This window comes from Megalops cyprinoides, chromosome 16 (genome assembly GCF_013368585.1).
Source record: "Megalops cyprinoides isolate fMegCyp1 chromosome 16, fMegCyp1.pri, whole genome shotgun sequence".
In the NCBI taxonomy this organism is placed as follows: domain Eukaryota; kingdom Metazoa; phylum Chordata; class Actinopteri; order Elopiformes; family Megalopidae; genus Megalops; species Megalops cyprinoides.
The window spans coordinates 15,063,259-15,082,369 of NC_050598.1; the positions used below are offsets into that span (position 1 = coordinate 15,063,259).

Consider the following 19,111-nt stretch of genomic DNA (forward strand, 5'->3'; position numbering starts at 1 on the left):
AAAAAGTCATTTTTGGGATACAGTGCTGCATTAATTAGATTTGTGTCTGACTGAATTCTCTTTAATATAACTGGGCTGCTTTAACTTAAAACAGGCCTCAATGTTTTACCAGATATTTTAAAATGTTAAAAAAGATTATGCAGCCCTAGAAACCAGTGACATGTACCACAGTACCCATTAACACATTTCATTAGTGGTTAATTTTTTTTTTTTTTTTTAAATCACACTTTTCTCATAGGTTTAAATATCCAGAAAAGTTCAGCTTATATACCATCTACCTTATGAGTGAAAATTAGATTTAAAATGGTGACCATTACAAATGACAAATGATGTTAGATTTTATAGAATTTTATAGAATAGTTTAGTGGGGAAAGAAAAAGTACAGGTTTAATATAACTAAATGCACAGGTGAATGAGATTCCAATGCAAATGTAAACCTGCCTCTTTTTATTGCAAACACAAAACGAAAAACAGCTTTCAGTTACAATACAGCCACTTCACATTGCAATCAAGCACTTCTGGAAAAAGCAAACTTGGGCAGCATATGAACAAAATCAGAATAAGGGGTCTGTAAGTTTAAATAAAGCATGCACCTTTAATATGACTAAAATAAAAGTGCAACTGCCACTAAAATAATACATGCATGTTATAAATTAGACATTTACTGAAAAAGTCAATAGCAGGCCATTTTTCTATTGTATCATAATATAGTCATGAAAAATGTAAATATATGATTGTTTGAGATGCTGTAATAGGAATACATATGCTGATCAAGTCAACAATCACAAATACAAGTGAAAACTTGCTTATTATGTGTGGCTAACAGAGCCCAATAACTTCATCTGGAGCTGTAATATATGGAAATGAACTTAAAATAAAAATTAAGTCAATTCCTAGGGAGGGCCTGAAATAGGTAAAATAAAATAAAAAAACTCCCAACTAACTGAAAAACATCAGTCATATAAACATGCAAGCCCTTGTGGTCATGTTATATTTTATTTGTTTATATGTGTAATAAGTTGCAGAAAAAAAAATAATAATAAAAAATTTGGAAACATGTTGCATGTTACATTAGATAATTTTAGTTAAGAAAGGAAAGTAAAATCCAAGCATGTTGGCATGCAATGACAAACATGTGTTTCCACACCTGAATGCATTTTATTTTAAGATGTCAATTTAAAGACAATTGTTTTTTTTTAAAAAAAAAAAAAAGGACTCAAACAATTTCACTTCTGTCAGACACATGTTTGCGGTGGCCGTGAAAGCTTTCCACATCATTATCAATGCACATTTTACAATAAATAGTTTGCACATTTCTAAGTCCAGAAAATCGTTGCATTTAACTGCAGAGCACACAGAATGCCAATAGTATATCTAAGGAGGTCGGTCATGCTAGCTATTACACCTGGTTTCCTAGACCGCAGCTGGCCCCCATGCACTGCCAGTGTAGATGCATTAACTCCAGAAGTTCACTTATGTTGTGCTTCGTGTTCCTGGTGCAATTCCATAGTTGTGGCATATTTCTTATATTCTATCTATCAATTACAGTAAAACTTTATGGCGTTCACTGACTCACACCAGGGGTAAACGGTCCTGGTACTACAGAGCAAGAGATCACTCTGTGTTTGTTTCCTCTGAGATATTCTGCTAAATTAATGCGACTGACCATGCTCTAAAGGTACTCTGCTGAGCTCAGACGGACCAAAACAAAAAGCCAGAAACCAAAGCCTGTTGCCAATCCCGCATTACACATTAACTCTACCACAATCAGACCAGCACCAAATGCAATCTGTCCTCATCCTGTTCTCGCAGTATTTGGATAGCTTCCCTGGTAACTCTTGATTGTATGCCAGATGTACAGCAGAGATGACAGTCACTGGAGCAGGTATGTGCCTGGTGCAGCCAATGCTCCATTCCTCTTCTCACATTAGGGTAACAGCACAAAAACATCCCAATTTGGCTTCGCATACTTAAACAGAAACCCTTTTGTCATTGAGACTTACATTGTGTTTGAGTCCATAGACCCAAAGAGTTTATAGTTTGTTTCGGTCATTTGTCGTTTTGCCGTTCTCCTCAAACAATTTTAAAAGCACTGTTTAATTTGATAAAGAACAAACAAACTTCTTTAGCTCATTACAGCACAGGACTAAAATGTAGTCAACACACCAATGTAACTTAACATTGCATAATAAGCGCATAACAAGACACACAAGCACAGGTTAAGACATTGCAAGAGATCTTCACTAAGCTTTGCAAGTTTGAATTTGTTTTCATTCATGTCATCAAATGGTGGATATTAAGAATACCAGTTGGTGAAGTTTGCACATTTGTCACAAATCTCATATGTTGCCAGAAAACCATGTACATTTTTTTAAAAACAAAAAGTACATACAAACGCAAAACAAAAGTAATGCGTTCTATTGTGACTGAGCCAAAATACCACTGACTTTTTGATTAAACAGTGCAGGCAAAACAAAGTCCTAGGCCAATATGATAATATGATATCTCTGTCAAGTAGACTTCCAAGTTTGGGAGGAAAAAAAAATACTATGACACACCCTTTATAGTTAAATGAATGAACTCAAAGGAATTGATAACAATTCTCGACATTGATCATCTCTGCAATATCAACTGTCATCTGTACAAATTTCTAAGGCTTGTAGCTCCACGCTTCACAACACAGATTCTCATCTGACATCACCTGACAATGATTAAATGAAAGGCTGTCATCATCATTTTACAATATTTAAGGCAAAGATATGTGTCTTCGACTGAGGAGAGTGACTACCATTAAAAGTCCAAGTCTCTCCATACAAGCCATGCATTGTATTTTAGGACACAAGTACTGCCCTTAAGTGGAATGGGGGGGGGGGGGGGGGGGGTGCTTGTTTATCTGTAATTTTATTAGAAAGACACTCAAGCTTAAAGACTTTGTTCTGATAATCAGCAGAATGCAAGAGGGGCATGGTAATGACATAAACTGTGGATCACAACTGACTGTACAGAGATGGAGCCAGCACCAAGAAAAAAAAATGTAATGTGTACTGATTAAATGTGTTTTCTAAACCCTGTTTTTCACACTCATGGGCTAAGTTACAGCTACATGTTCAGAAATTAAAAAACAAAAAAAATTCAAAGCTCCCTTGATGTGTTCTATGAGAAACATTACAGAAACAAAAGATTGTGGGAGCCTGTGTTCTTAAAGACAGGTCGGCTATCTTAATGTTTTCAAACATTTGAAGATCTAATAGGATTGTTACATTTCAGTTTTCTTGATCAGCTGTCGGCCTTTAAATTATAAGTGTCATTCATTTGAAGTGTATAGAGACTTTAGAAGAGTAACAGAAAATATTGTTTTGCTCCCAAAGAGTATGGTAAACTAACCTGATTTCCACTATCTGCTGTAATTTAACATTTGAATTTGCAGAACAACCACAAAACTGTATGGCAAACAACCAAAAACAAATATTCATGCTATACTTTCACTAGAGCAGTACTGAGAAAACAGAAGGTAAGAAAAGTTGTGATTTGGGTGAATTACAGTGTTGCTTGTGGTTACCACACTTAAATTACAAGGATACTTTGACTGCAACAACACACATATTAATAGCACTTACTTTACAGCTGGGTAGAGGTGTATTTTTTTCAATCAAATATCCAGTGAGAATATAATAATGCTAATGGCTACACACCATAGTTCAGTGCATGTCCGTGTAGCTGATTAAAAAGAGTTCTGGTCTATAAACACAGCGCCCAGTAAGAAAAGTCCATACCCTTGGGCTACTCCCAGTGACACACAGTGTCACAAACATTGTTGCGTTTTTTTTTTTTTTAGATAAAGATGTTCTATAGATGATACTGTACATTTCATAAATATATACTTTTTTTACAATCAAGAAATAGATACAATTTGTATCAACAAACAAAGGTCATTTCTGGACATTTGAGGCTTTGCTGTTTGCTGCAGTGAAAACCAAGGTGATTAGTGTTGAAGTTGGGATAAAAATAAACTCAAATAATTCCTGTTTTTATAAAATCCAGTAGGGGTTGAACCATGCAGTGTCCGCCATATGACAGCAAGTCACTCATTAAAATTAACGCAATAAAAAAAACTACATTTTACAGTAGTATTGCACAAAAACACAAATATATGTACATTTATTTAGACATATCTATGTGTTTACAGAGTATATTACAGTTGAAATAGTATTCAATGCTTTCTCGTACCACTAGACAAAATCTGAATGAGTTAAAATGGTCCTTAAACATTCTGCTTCCAGTTCCAGTTACAGATGCTCAGCTGCACTATACAGGGTTTATAAAGGTTTTCCAAGGAAGTGCTGGAGGGAGGGGGTATAAAACAGGCAGAGAAAAAAAACAGCATTGCACAAGCCATTTGCCAAATGCCAGAAACAACCCTGACGACAACCACGCCTAACAACTGTTTCACTGGAGGAAACATTTAGGCAGTGGCACACCTTTGAGAAGGAAAAAAAAAATAATAAAAAACAAATTAAAGTAAGGCCTTTATTCATTTCAACCCCAATGTGCATTGTCCTTAACTTTGGGATCCTTGTAAGGATTTAAGCAAATTTATTTATTTGTTATTCTTCTTGCAAGGTATTTTTTCCAATCTGTCAATTTGTACACGGAATTAGAAAGTGGCACTTGCTTGACTTTATTTTACTCAGAGCTTAAGACAGTGCACTGTCGTTTACAATGAACAGAATCCCAAGTCTACAAGTCTCAGCTCAAACACCTTCAGGCAGTTAAAACATTCATAGATTTAAATAAAGCATTAAAAAAATATTAGTGCCTTTCAAGGCATTTTGCAAGCAAGCAATTCCACCTCTCAAAACATCAACATCCAGAATTCCATTCTGCTCTGAGACACACAGCTACTCCAGTCTACCAGGTAGAGACTGTCCACATCTTCAAATGATTTCTCATATATTAAAATGATACAGACAGAATACAGTTAAGAGGACCGCAAACAAAACTACACGCGACATTGTCAGATATATACGTAAGGATATGTGTACTTTAACATTCACGCCATAGCCAGCATTGACATCAAAAATAAAGAAAACATGACTGCTGTGTCTTAATGCGACACATATGATTATCTTTTTTGGCATAATTTCAGCAGCTTTGAAATACCCAATAACCATGGGCCTGGTGTTCTTTCAAAGGTTGGCTTCAGTTTAACTACCAAAAGGCAAAATTATGACTGGTCATCTTGCCGTCACGTTTGTCTAAATTGTATGCATTTTGCTATGTCCTGCTCAAAAAAGGCAGTTTATGTAAGGAAAATTATTGAGAAAATATTTCTACACACTGATAGTGCTTAACACTTTAAGAACCAAAGAAGACCTCTTCAACCGCAACACTCAATACTCAAAATGAATAGTGGTCGACAATGATTGCAGTGAGGTCATTTAAATATAAGGCTTTTTACACATTGAAATCCCATGCACTGAGATACACACTTTCAAAGGTCCCTATCTTCTGCTCTCTTCCTAATATCTCACAAGGAAACCTAGTGTCAAAATGCGTGCTCGTGGGCATACAAACACAGGCAATACACCGTGTGTTCAACTTTGTGCACTTACACGTTTTAAAAAACAGTGGTTTATGTCCAGTAAATATATAATATTATACTTTTTTCTTTCCTTCAAAGCGAAACAAAAAGGGTTAGCGGCCCGCCCTCAGCTTGCAGACGATGACGGCTGCCAGCTGCTGCGGGTCGGTCAGGTGCGGGTTCCGCTCCATGACGGAGTGGACGACGCTGGCGGGGAAGATGTTGCAGAGGTTGCGGTAGGTCTGGTACTGGTGCTCGGGCACGGGCTGGCGCTCCAGGGGTTCGGCGGGCACCTCCTCCCAGGGAGAAGGGCAGCGCCAGGTCTGTTCCATCTTGTCGGGCATGCTGCGCACCATCACCCGCTCGCAGCAGGGCTGCATGAGCGTGCTGCCCAGCGGGTACGAGTGGCACCCGCAGGACTCAGAGCCGCCAGGCAGGGGGTCCCAGCTGGCGTGCTGCTCCCGGCACAGCGGCGGCCTCCGCAGCCTCATGGGGTTGCTCTCGTACAGCCGGGAGTCGGAGACGCTGTCCATGCGGGTCATCCCCAGGGTCCTGCCGGGCTGGGAGGTGGAGGAGGAGGAGGAGGACGAGGAGGAGGGGTGGACGTTCTGGGGGACGGGGTAGTCCCCGGGGCAGCTGGAGCGGGCGCCCACCAGGGAGTGCTGGACGTGCGGGGCCAGGTGGGACAGCTTGCGGGGGGCCTGCTTGGGCTCCTCCGAGCCATAGCTCTGGACCCGGGTGAGGGCCTCGTGGTGGAAGCCGTGGGCGAAGGCCTGCATCCTGGCTTGGGCGGAAGCAGGCTGGTGGCCCTTCACGCTCTCCTCCAGGCTGCTGTCCAGTGACCCCATGTAAACGTCCCCGTAGGAGGAGTAGGAGTCGCTGCTGGACTGGCTCTTGGGGTAGCCGCCCATCTCCTGGTCCATACTGTAGAAGCTGTCCGTGTTGTGCATGCTGCCCAGGCTGACGCTGGAGAAGTCGCTCAGCATGGAGTAGTAGCCGTGGTCGCTCACCGAGTCGTACTTCGGGAAGGGCTCGCTGTAGCTGACGGAGGCGCCCTGGCTGTTGGTGACCAGGATGGGCGGGTACTGCACGCTGGACATGTGCTCCAGGGAGCTGCAGGAGAACTGGGAGGAGCCGGGCACGGGGCTGCTGGCGGAGCGGGTGTTCAGGGCACCGGCCGCGTGGCTTTTAGCCGACTGCATGGTGGGCACGCTGAGGGCGGTCACCAGGGACGGCACGGAGCTGGCTTCCGGTTTGCGGGCGGCCGACAGCTTCTCCTCCTCGCAGGCCACCGAGCGGATGCTGGGGTCCGACTGGCGTTTGGGGGCGACGCGCTTGGCCTCGGAGCCGGCCTCTCCTTTGCCGGCGACAGGGCCGGAGCCGCACTTCACCAGGGCCCCCTCGCTCATCGTCTTCACGGCCGACAGCTTAGCAAACGCCCGCAGCTCGTCCGCCACTGACCTCTGAGGCTGGTTGGCACGCTCAGGGTGGTAGTACTTGCATTTGTGTCCGTAAGTACATTTTTTTCCTATAAAATCCAAACATAAAATAATTAATCAATACGGTTATCGTGAATGAAGTAGGAAGTAGTGAGAATGTGATCCTGAAGAATTCCCTGCAAAGTCCTCTAAGGGATTAATAGATCAACACTCTTAATTCCACCCACCATACGGACATGGTTGCTTCTTGTGCTCTGGGATGACAGGGCGTTTTCTGAGGAAATTCTCCAAACTTGGGCCGTGTCTTCCCAAAGGATCATCTGGTGGCATGAACCTAGAGAGAACAAAATCCAATATTTCTGATAATGTAATTTGTTTTGTGTCTTTTAACCATTTTAAAAGAAATGTGATTTAAGTTTTGCCTTTATATGCTTAAATCCCTTTTCCTGTATATTTTCAATTTGATTTTTATTTCATATTTAATCCCACAACAACAATTTCATCTCTGATAAAACTACAATTGGCCTTGTTACATGAGATGACTCACTTATCATTCACAAAGGAATACATGAGGAGGCGGTCCTCTATGAATTTTTTCCACTCTGGCTTCTCGTTTTGGAGGTCTCTGTAGTTGTCATTGGATACGATGATACCATCTGAGTCACAGGCAAGCTTGACAATGAAGCGGTCATCGTAACACACGACCCTCCTTCCCTGGACCCTCCGAGACGGGGTAAATACCAGGATCTTCTCCTTCTCAAGTTTCCTTAAGATTTCTTGATCTGGCAACCAGAATGAAAATCAGAGAGGATTTCTCTTAGACAATGCAGTCACAGTTTTAGAAACCAGCAAGATATTTTACAGGCTTCCAATTTCTTTGAAAAAAGACTATTAACACAATCTATAGGAATGCACCAAACAGAAGTCCTAAATAAATGAATAAATTAGCCACAAAAAGTAAAAACAGTGTCATTACACAAATGTAATTGTCAATGATGGTATTAATCTATAAATAAGATCTTACTTTTTGCTTCTCGATTACCCAGATTTATTGTCAAGCCCCAGCATATGCACATAAGAATCTGTGAAGTGGCCACTGCAGTCATAGTTTTCAATGGGTGGATTGTCTATTCTTAAGGCAGTAGGTCATTCTTCAGTTCTTTGTTATTAGAATCTATGAAAGTGAACTCCATTCTTTTAATGTATTGCTTTAATATAGCCTGGGGCAAAATGGTAAAGACCAATTTGTAGTTTGCTGTGTGATCAACTAAACACATTCCTATGATGTAACCTTACCAGAAAACAGGCCACTTAAACTTTGCAAAGAAGGAGTGTACAAATGTTTAGTTGATGTATCTTTGGTAAGAAACCTGAACATTTTTTGAAAATTTGCCAATTTCACCATGAAACAGCTTGAGGCTCAGACAAGAAAGATGTAGTCTAACCTGTGGGGAAAACTCAGATGGTACGTTTCCTAACGCTGTGGGTGTTCCTTTATTGTTCTTACAGCATGACTGCACAGAAATTTTTGTGATGGCTCATAAGATATCATGATTGTATGAAGAGTGAATGTTTGACAAGCTCTTTTCTTTAATGCTTTAAATTACTGTCATGCCTTCAATCCTATTCTGAGCTGACAGAGCCATGACTGTCTACAGTAACCTTATAATGACAGCTCTTCTAATACCTGTAATAGGAGCATCAGGTCTTGATTGCTCTTTTCTCCAAGCTGGAACAAACACTGTGATGTCTTTGTGCCCCTTCTCCAGGAACCAATCCACTGCCAGCTGGATGCCACGGCAAGAGAACACCTCTTTGTTTCCATGGCTACAAGTAATAAAAAGAAACACAAAAAAGAAATGAAGAACTAGCAAATCCATTAGTGCAACTGAAACAAGGCAAGGTGGCCTTCGATGAATCAGAACACTACGCCAGCCGACATCGCCCGTGCCTCCCTGAGGCTTACCTCATCGCAACGTTGGAGCCGTCGATGACGATGGGCCTCAAGTTGTCCGCGTTGTCCACAGATTCGTCCTCTAGCGACACCTCCGGGCTGCTTATCTCCTTGGCACAGGGGCCCCTGGGTAGCAGCACGCTGGTGCCGGTGGCAGCCCCGGTGCTGGTGGCGGCGCCGCCACCCGCCTGGGCCTCTGCGTCGCCCTTGTTGCCCAGCCTCACCAACTCCGCCAAGACGTCGTTGATGAGGGCGCTGGGCCCCAGCTTGTTGAGCACGGTCTCCACCTGCTCTCCCGAGTATCCCAGCTTCAAGGCAAAGTCCATCTTGGCCTGGTAGCCCTTGTCGGCGACGGGCCTGGGGTCGTCGGCCCTCAGCTCCTGAAGCGTGCTGCTCTGGGAGAAGCTGGGCCTGTCCAGGCAGGGTGAACGGCAGAGCTGCCGGTGGGGCTTGGAGGTGATGAGCGCCTCCCTCCTCCGGCTCCGGCTCGCCTGCTCGGCCTCACTCTCCGAGCTGGAGCCCTCGTCCGACTCTCCGCTGGCGTCTGGGGCCTCCCTGGGGGCGCCGCTGCCCTCCTGCTTCCTGGAGGACCGTTTGTCCATCTTCAGCTCCTCCACCATAGACCAGGCTGTCATCACGTGGCACTCCTTGCCCGAGCCCTCCAGCATCAGCCCCCTAACCTAAACCACGGCCTGCAAGTCATACTCGACGGGCGAGTCCTGCGCCAGCAGCCACTTGCCCAGGGTAGAGGGCACACCCTCTACCAATCAGGTAAGGAGCAGACACACAATGTAACCCTGAGAGAGACACAGAGCAACAGAGAGAGGCAGAGAAAGATGGACAACATGAAAATCATTTCCTACACCTGCCTTACTTTGGAACTACATTATCAGATGACCATTAACTGAATGAGTGTAAATCAACTTATCCAATTGTTGCCAGAGGCAAAAGGCCATGCAGCAAATAAAAATGAGCATTAACGGCTCTAAACAGAGTTCCCCCTCGAATAAGATATACATTTTGCATTTTAAGGATACATTAAGAATTTCAAGGATTACTAGTATCATAATAGTAATGTGGTAAAACTGCACATTTCAAAGATGGGGGGTAGACATCTCTTTCTATATATTTATGTCTGCACACTCAGACCTGCTGATGCTCTTTGTAACAAATACAGACTGACAAAGACTTCTAGTGGGCTTAATGTACCAACCAGACAACTGGCCCCTGTTAACAATATCTGCAAATTGGCACTGCTTTCATTGTTTGTAAATGATATCAATCCTTTGAGCTATCGAGAAAGAGGGATCATAAACCTTTTTTGGACTTGAGCAATTATAAGACTTTCCAAGGACAGTGACTATCTGACCACTTTTAATAACTTTTAGCATAAAACATTTTTAAACATTACCCAAGACTATGGGAACCACTACAACAATTTGAGCCCATTACAACATTTGGACCACTGGAGCCATTTCAACAATTTTTGCTTAATGGACTGTTGAATTGTTAAGCGTGGGCCCAAATGTACACTAATGCTCTGCAATAATTACAATAAAAAATACAACAACATAAAGATCAATGGACTGCAACAAATAACTGCTACAGCAGGGCTCTCCAAGGAGAGGCCCAAGGGCCAAATGAAGCCTGCCGTGGACTTCCAGCTGGACCTTTGATTATTGAGAAACAAGGAAACAAAAAAACCCATATACATCTAAAACACAAAAATACCAGTAATTCAAGCCTATCAGGTTCAAGTTTTTATTTATTAGATATTTTACATGCAACAATCAAAACAACGAGTAATGCACTACACATAAAGTGAAATAGTTAAGCATTGAAAACATATATTCTTGTTTGTACGCTGCAAAAAAAAAAACCTCAATACACTACTTACACTGTTGTGAACAGCTACATATAGACTGCATGAACACAAAGACTTACAAATAAGTGTGCTTTAAATAAATTGCTCAATAGAGTGAAGAGAGTGAAGAGCAGGATTAGCTTGTAGTGACAGACACTGCTCCAACTTCAAACCAATTCAAAAGATGGATGTCTTGTGTTGTGGCCAATGGAGCTGCCTCCAGTACAACAGTTTACGCTGTTGGCTAGTTTGCATAATAATTTACAAAACTTTTGTGCACCTTGTCTAACCTAGAAGGATAAATAATAAAGGAATGTCAGTAACTTGCCACGTGATTTTCAGCTCAGCATTCATTGTCCGAATCACATTGTAAAAGTAGAGGAGGCCATAAACATTAGCCCCAGATCAGCTTTATCATTCAGGAGTTTAACAGTTAAGATGAAAATTACACAAATAAATCTGATCCCAGTCCAGTGCATAGGGGCTCCCTCTCCAATCTGCACAGCACCCCTCTTGGCTGACACATGAATAACAGTAAAAACAAACCTTGTACAACAACACATTGCTAATGTAATTTAAAATAATGGTATAATTACTGGGTTTGTGTGTCATTTTTGACAATTTTCCCAACTAGACGATGTAAAAGGGAAAACCCAACTTGAATGCAAAATAAAATTCAAATGTTAAAATGAGCACAATGGAAGGAAGATATGTAGCTATGGCACTTCATGAGAAATTCTCACAGCAACAGTTACCCTTGAAGTGAATTTCTTAATGCTTCTGAAATGACGTCATCCGCCATGCAGCAGCTCGTCTATGTGCCCTGCTACCTACAGCACAGATTCAAGCTCGTGACATGTGTTGCCAAGCAACCAAGCCTTGTCATCAGCAAGAGGCTTTTTAGCAGAGTCACGACTACTGCCAAAACAGAGCTGCAGCACAAGAGGAAAAAAAAAAATCACAGAGCAACACAGGCAACGAGATGCATCTGAGGTCTCACAGCATGTCACATGTACCATGATGGATGCAACAGCACCTGCAGCTCAAAGTCTGATTACAATTTAAAGCATGTTTTGATCTTATACACATTTTTTTCCATGCAGATTGCTGGATGTGCACATTGCTTGTGTTAAATGTGAAATCCTTTGCAAGAAAGGAAAATGATTGTGAAGCACAACTAATAACAGGCTTCCTTCTCCTCTGTTTCAATGAAGGTCCATGAAAGGTGTTATATAAACATCCATTAACCCACAATCAACATTTCAGACTCATTCTCAGTGCTGAACTGACTCCTCGGTGCAGTGTTACTTAATAGCCTGCATTTTTACTTGGGATAGTTGCATTCATATTTCACATGAAGACAATGCTTTTAAAAGTGTCCTGCCTACTGCAGTTTTGCATTTTGTAAAGGATATGGAGACAAATGTGTCTGTAAATCAAATTTATAAATAAGACACTGTAGCCATACACAAAAACAAAACAAAAAAATAATAAAATAACTGCTTCCCCACTCTCCTGTAAATCAAATATAGAGCGAGGTTAAAAAAAAAAAAAATCAACAAAAATCAAGCAAGCTGACCTAAAACAACTCATGGTCACTCTCTGAAAAAAAATGGTTGATTATATATCTAACTGGATCTTACAGGGATGACATTTAGCTGGACAAACCAAAAGCACACCAAGAAGGTATCCCTGGGGTCCCGCAAAGGTACTTACTACAAACCAGGTACACTCAACAAAACAGTTTAGATGGGGTCTTCCATACGCAGAAACATCTGCTTGGAACATGACTCCTACCATGAAAACACATTTGAGACATAGTAATTACAATTTAAAATATCTCTATGGAAACAAACCATATTACATAATATATCTGAATAACTTTCATAAAAAAGCTAGATATAACAGCTTAGAAACTCTGTGCACCTTAAATTACATCAACTGTTTTACCAATACATGGTGTTCATGTGGGGAAAATTACCAACTCACAAACAGTACAACAAACAATAACAACTCAAATGTGGAAATTGCTGATCCTTCATTAGCTTGTAGTTTCACTGGCTCCAGAGGCTGTTTTTAAATGTCGAATCGTGGGCGTGAATAGAGCTCAAGGTAAACGGTCACAAGCTGTCTCACTCCCAAATATTGAAAAGGTTTAGGCCAACTCCTCCACAAACAAAAAAAAAAAAGTTTGAGTGGGAACAGCAGGATCTGAGTGAAGCTTGCTTTACGGGGAGCTAGTGAGGAACCAACAATGCAGAAAAGCAGCCGATGTCAGAAAAACGTTCACAGCCAAATGTACTGAGAAAGGTACATGCATCCCAAGCTCTTCAGAAAAGGCCAATTCAATATGTGGTGTGTACAGCTAGTATATCTGTCTGCAACACAGTATATGAAAGTAAATCTAATTAAATGGCATGAACAATGCATCAGTCAATTGCATTAGTCTGAGTTCAGTGACAGCGTGGTGGAAGAGGGATGGCTCGGTGGGCTCAGGCACTGTTTTCCATGAGTCTTGCCTCCTTTTCCAGTGGGACTGGAATGTCTTTTTTTTCTATTTTTTTCCAATTTTGTCCTGGGTTTTCTGGTTTTTAAATTGCCTCTAGAATAGACACTGTGAGCTAACTGATTCCCTGTTTTGTGATCATTTCCATTGGAAGAATGTGCTATAACAAATAAAATATGACTTATGATTGACTGATTCTAAACATGAACACAAAAAAAGAAAAAAAAAAACAAAACAAGAAAATCAGCTCCCAGGTAGCTCAGTGGTTAAGGCATTTCCTTCAACCACAAACTGAGCCCTACAGCCCAAATTTGATCCCAGCCATGTCATATACCGACAGTGACCCACAGTAGCAGAATAAACTGGCCTTGCTGTATTGGGGATTGGGGAGTGTGCATTAGCAAGAGGTTGCTTGTTTCACCACTGTCAGGTATCTTGCGTCCCGTCAGGAACCTGCAAGTTGCCCAAATGCCAACAGTGGAGTAATGCCTGTCCTCCAATTAGTGCCCACTGTTTGACTTTTAAGAAAAAAATAAATAAATAAATAAAAAATACTGGATGGCTGCAGGCCAATGAATCAGAGGACTGCATTTGTATCGCCTCAGCACTCCTATGCAAGTACAGAGGTTGTTTTGGTAAGATGAGCCCAGTATACAACTGGCAATTCCAAAACAGGGTTTCATAAGGGGGGAAAAAGGAATTAAAATAAGGAAAAGCCTTCTCGTGCAGCTCTTACAATCACTTCTGATGGGCTAGGAATAAACGTCCCTGCACCTTTATATGCACAGGTCAGTCTGTTTAAAGCTCTGTTCCAAGTACAGTAAGAGAAAAGACATATGGAGCATTCTGAGAAGCATCAGAATTCAGCTGGTGAGTGAAAGGCCAGACTGAAGGCAAACCAACAGCTGTCTCAGATACTTAACAGACAATGTCATCAGATAGCATACACACATCCTTGCATCCTGTATTTTTGCAAACATAATTCTGTTGCAATAACCCCTGCCTCTGAGGTTTAAAATATTACTACATTGAAGGTACACAACCTACACTCGAAAGCAATGCCAATATTTTTTTAGAGGTTTAACTTCTCTTCCACATTATTGCTTTTTCCTGGAGAATGTGCTCACAGATGATTTATTCTTGTATTTTTCGCTGGATATTTTCCACAGACTCAATGTTTGGAGCTGCACTGGAGCAAACACAATCACAATGATTTATAAAATTTAATTTGCCAAATAAACACTTTTGATTTTAATCAGCTACTGTTTTTGAACACTTTGAAAATTATGCTTGAAAGGTTACCCAATCCAAAATTGCACTCTTTATGCTTCTAACAGGAAAACAAGGTAGACTTATTGTTAGTATTAACTCAACAACAAACAGAAGATCCCAGTTCTCCTTAAATCGTGATTTTTCTCTTAATTATCTTCAAATCCTTTCACTTGGGAGCTACATGACAGAGACCTGCACTGTAGCAGGCCATCTCAGTGCACCATTTCTGATTTGTACAGATAACAGCCCATAATGGCAACAACAACAAAAAAACTGAGATGACAGTACCAGCGGATTATCATGAAACAGTTACAGAATTCAGATGAAACACTCTGTCAAGATCTATCTGCTATATCATCTGTGACAGCAGATTGTGTGCTGTCTAAGTGCTTTTTTTTTAATGTGTGTTCCTAGTGCCAACATAAAACATGCCTGTCCTGTCAACTGCGAGAGGCCCAGAGTAAAGCAAATTTGAGAGGTGGGCTGCTTCCTCTCCACCTCTGGAGATCTGCAAGGCCACCGTGCTTTCAGCAGAATGCATGCGCGGCCTGTCTCATAGCAACAAGTGGCCCCCGGGCCTGTTGCCCAACTAGGCTCTGTTCGGGTTCAGAAGCAGGTGACCTTCAACTTGGACTACAGTGCTCACAAATCACATTCAAGAAGTGCGAAACTTGGAACATCTGGAACATGCGATTCAGTACAAAACAAGGATGATACCTGTATTGATAGCGATTCAACGCACTGAAATCTGATAGTCTGCTTCCATAATTAAGAACAAAAAAAAGTTTTTCCATCCTATATATTTATCAATCATACTTTGTGTTGTTGTTATTACTACTGTTAATGTTATTATCATTGCATCTCAGGTAAACAATTTTGCCGTAAGTGTACTTTCAATAATTCCTTGTTTATAAAGGCCAGTCAAAGAATAAATTACCCATATTGCTGAAAAGTGAACTTTTATTTTTTTTTTGAAGGTATGCTGGAGTTACTTCACTACTTATTAGTGACATTTACATCTATATACACATATGTGGATCCATTATGAGGTGTAGTAAGGAATCAAAGTGATTGCACTGATTTTGATTTTACACCCCTACTTCAGATCTCAATATAAAAAAAAAAAAAAAAAACAAAAAAACAGAAAAAAATGTCTATTCCATCCTGATGCCATCTGTGTTATTCTTCATCACCTGAGTGCATCTTTCACTTCAGTTCAGTTCACTGTTCAAAAATAGTGAAATTAAGTAAATTTTATGGTTACATGTTTTCTCTATTTCTGTTTAGTGTACTACATCATTAATTATATATTCACACCTTTGTTTACTTGAGTCAGGATGACTTTTTTGAGCCACTGTCCAAAAACTGAAGGTAAAATTGATATTTATTTTTGGCCATAATGGATAGAAAACAAAACTGAAGGCATCTTCTGATTCGCTGACTGCAGCCCCAACAGCCTCCTAGTACTACTGTGTCCCAAAAAAGGGCCAATAAAAGTAAATTAGCCTTTATAAAATGGTTGCCAAGCTCTTCACCCAGTTACCTGACTAGTAACTGTTGTATTATCTAGCAATTTTTTTTTATTTAGGTGCCTAACTTAAATAGCCAGCAAGGCAACCTTCCATGCAACAGGACAAAATACTCAAAACAATTACTCTCTAAGTTACTGTATTACAGAGATGACACACCACTTGCTGCTACCTCTGCTCAAGCCTGTATACTCTCAGTTTCAGTTCAGTACAGCTACCAGTGTGAATAAGATCCATTTTGCATTTTATGCCTTTCTCAGCTTTTGTCTAGATATGTGTGTGTGTGTGTGTGTGTGTGTGTGTGGCTGACGGGACAATAGGAACACCTAGTTCAGGAAATAAATTGGATGTGTGGGAACAACTCTATAATCAAAAGTGAACTCCTCTTTTATTATACTTCCTCTCAAAACAGTGGCCTATTTACGTTTCTACAATGTTGTGGTGCAGTGTTTTTAAAAAGAAATGCCATATAAATGATTTTCACCTTCCAACAATCAAATGTTAATGGAGATTATTACAGTTATATTTGCACATTGAGTTATTAAGTTTAGGTCATTTAGGTCGTAACGGAGTCAGCCGTTAACCTTTGTAAACAGGACTATAAATGTCGGACTTAAATCAGCAATGTAACTATCAGAAAACGTAACCAGCTCGGTAGCACGTTTGACGAGGAAAACATGGGTTGGCGGAAAATTACATGTAGTATCCGCCAATCAAAAGAGATATATCCACATTCTTCTCACTTGTATCCTGTGATGTTCATCGACGGTGCAATAACCCAGAAAATGGCTCTGTGCGCTTTATTGCCACGCAGGAAGGTGAACAGTAGATATGTTAGCTAGCCATGGATAGACGGTTGCTTTTGGGTGTGTTTAGAAATCCAATATTTGCAGCAATCGTCAAAGCGTTGCTTGCCAGAGCGCCGAATTAATTTATCTTTATGGTTACGCTAATTTTAGAATTGACTGGATGGTCAGTGCCATTGTTCCCTCTATAATCATCGTAAATAAAACTGTCAGTTTTATTTATATTCAAATTAAACCTACGTCCAGTTGCAGATAATTGTAGAAGGCACCGCATAACAAGAGAAAGTAAGAGCACAGCAGGAGTGCCGACAGGCATAGAATTCTAGTCTGCCTGCCGCATCCAGTAAACCACACACCCACATGACTTCGTTTACTAATGAATTCAGTTATACGTGCGTTTTATTGGTCTGAATGTGACACAGAACGGGAAAACGCAGAGCAAGGATTAAAAACAAAGTTTGTTTAAAGGCGCACCGGATGGTACCCTTAAACTGGTGCTATGAACCGCAATAAACCCGAGTTGGATTCTGGTGGTAGGTACAGCCAGATAAATTAGATTGATTGACATAAACCTGATTTTGACAAACCTGATTCGTGAGGCAGCCCCAGAAAGAAATTGTTTGCTAACATTCGTTAATTCACTTCTTAGGGAGGAAAACCCTTTAGAGTGAAAAAATGCAATTATTCTTTAAAGGTGACTCAGCTTTTAAGTGTAGAATGAAAGCTAGCTTTTCAAGCTGAATAACATATTTTCATGCTGCAATATGTGTTCGAATAAACTCTACTATGCCCTTTCTGTCTACCTATGACCAGGCCTAGAATTAAAGTGCTAACTGACTCACACAAAGTTTGTCTTGTACAAAGTTCATGTGCTAGTTAAATATCTGAACCATATATGTAACTAGCTTCTTCCTTTAGTCTGGTGGACAACACATGGGTCTGGCGAGCAACGTCTTATGTTTACAGGGCAGCATGCAAACATTTAGTCTCAGTCTCTTGCTAGCTAACAAGTATTTACGAATACTTCATTTATCCCTTTATAGCTAACTTGCCTAAAAGTCCTACCGAGACTACCGAGACAGGGAGGTGTTTCCACCTAAATTAGTTAACGTTAGCTAACGCAGATAGCTAGCTAGCACATGACATTGCATATATTGTTTTCATTTAAAGTTGGCAAGCTGTTAACGTGCTGAACTGTCAAAAGCAAGCCACCCAGCTCTTTAAAGCAAGCAATTGCTTACTGGCTAGCTTAGTACGTCATCTATAGCTTGGTGGCAAAGGTAATTTTAGCTAACTAGATACTGTTTGCTGCCTAGGTAGCTGGTTAACTTTGTTGGTTATACAGCTAGTTCAATGTCTGCAGGCGTTAAATAGCTGCTTGGCAGCTGGCTTGCTGGAAACATTAGCTGAACTTAAAGCGAACGTCAGCTAGCAAGCTAAGTAAGTTAGCTAGCTAGCTGGGTAGCTTTTTTAGCAGGCAGTCAGTAGGATACCTAGGCAGTCGGTTAGCTATATCAATTTGTTCAGTGTAACAAAGTTAAGTTCGCTTGCTAGCTGGCTATAGCATACGAGTATATGTGATGATCACAGATGTTAACACGGAACCCCAGCCTGCTAACATGGGCTAAAGCTTTATCACCGCGACATAAGTGTCTAGCTAACTGCTAGCAAGCTGTTCTCAAACTAGCTAACATTAGCTAGCTGGCTAAATTATCAGGGTTTGTGCGTGTTTGATCAGATTAGATATCGTCATGTTGCTAATTCAATAGCTACTGTAATGCAAGCGAAAAGTTCTTACTTTTGCCTTTGAGCAGTCACCTTCCTCGCCCTCTTCGATGTTCACTCTGATGCTGGCGCTGCCGCAGTTTGACTCAGCGGAACCGTGGTTGACCCTCACCCGGAAAACACGTTCTATTTACTGGATGGAGCGCTGCAGCAGTGGGCCTGTACTCGCCGGTGCCGCCACCTCCAAAATCACTTGGCTATTATTTCTAGCTATGAATTATCGAACCGCGTACACAGTGCCTAAACTACAACCTACCCTGTGAGGTCTGCTGATGGAAGGGTTGAGTAGCTACTTTAGGGAGGCAATGAATTGTTATGTATTCCAGGGCACCGCTACAGGAAAAATGCCTCCTGCATCCTCTTCCTCCATCATCC

At 41.1% G+C, this 19,111-nt stretch overlaps 1 protein-coding gene across 1 annotated transcript; it reads right to left on the reverse strand.

The window, feature by feature from the left end:
- Positions 1-4,993: 4,993 nt before the first annotated feature.
- Positions 4,994-19,105, reverse strand: LOC118791393 (probable ribonuclease ZC3H12B). Its single transcript, XM_036548741.1, has 6 exons — positions 18,750-19,105; positions 8,987-9,771; positions 8,708-8,847; positions 7,568-7,802; positions 7,248-7,354; positions 4,994-7,109 (listed from the first exon to the last, which is right to left on the reverse strand). Exons 2-6 carry the CDS (start codon positions 9,640-9,642, stop codon positions 5,695-5,697), a joined length of 2,553 nt encoding a protein of 850 aa, XP_036404634.1. The 5' UTR covers positions 9,643-9,771; positions 18,750-19,105; the 3' UTR covers positions 4,994-5,694.
- Positions 19,106-19,111: the final 6 nt, after the last annotated feature.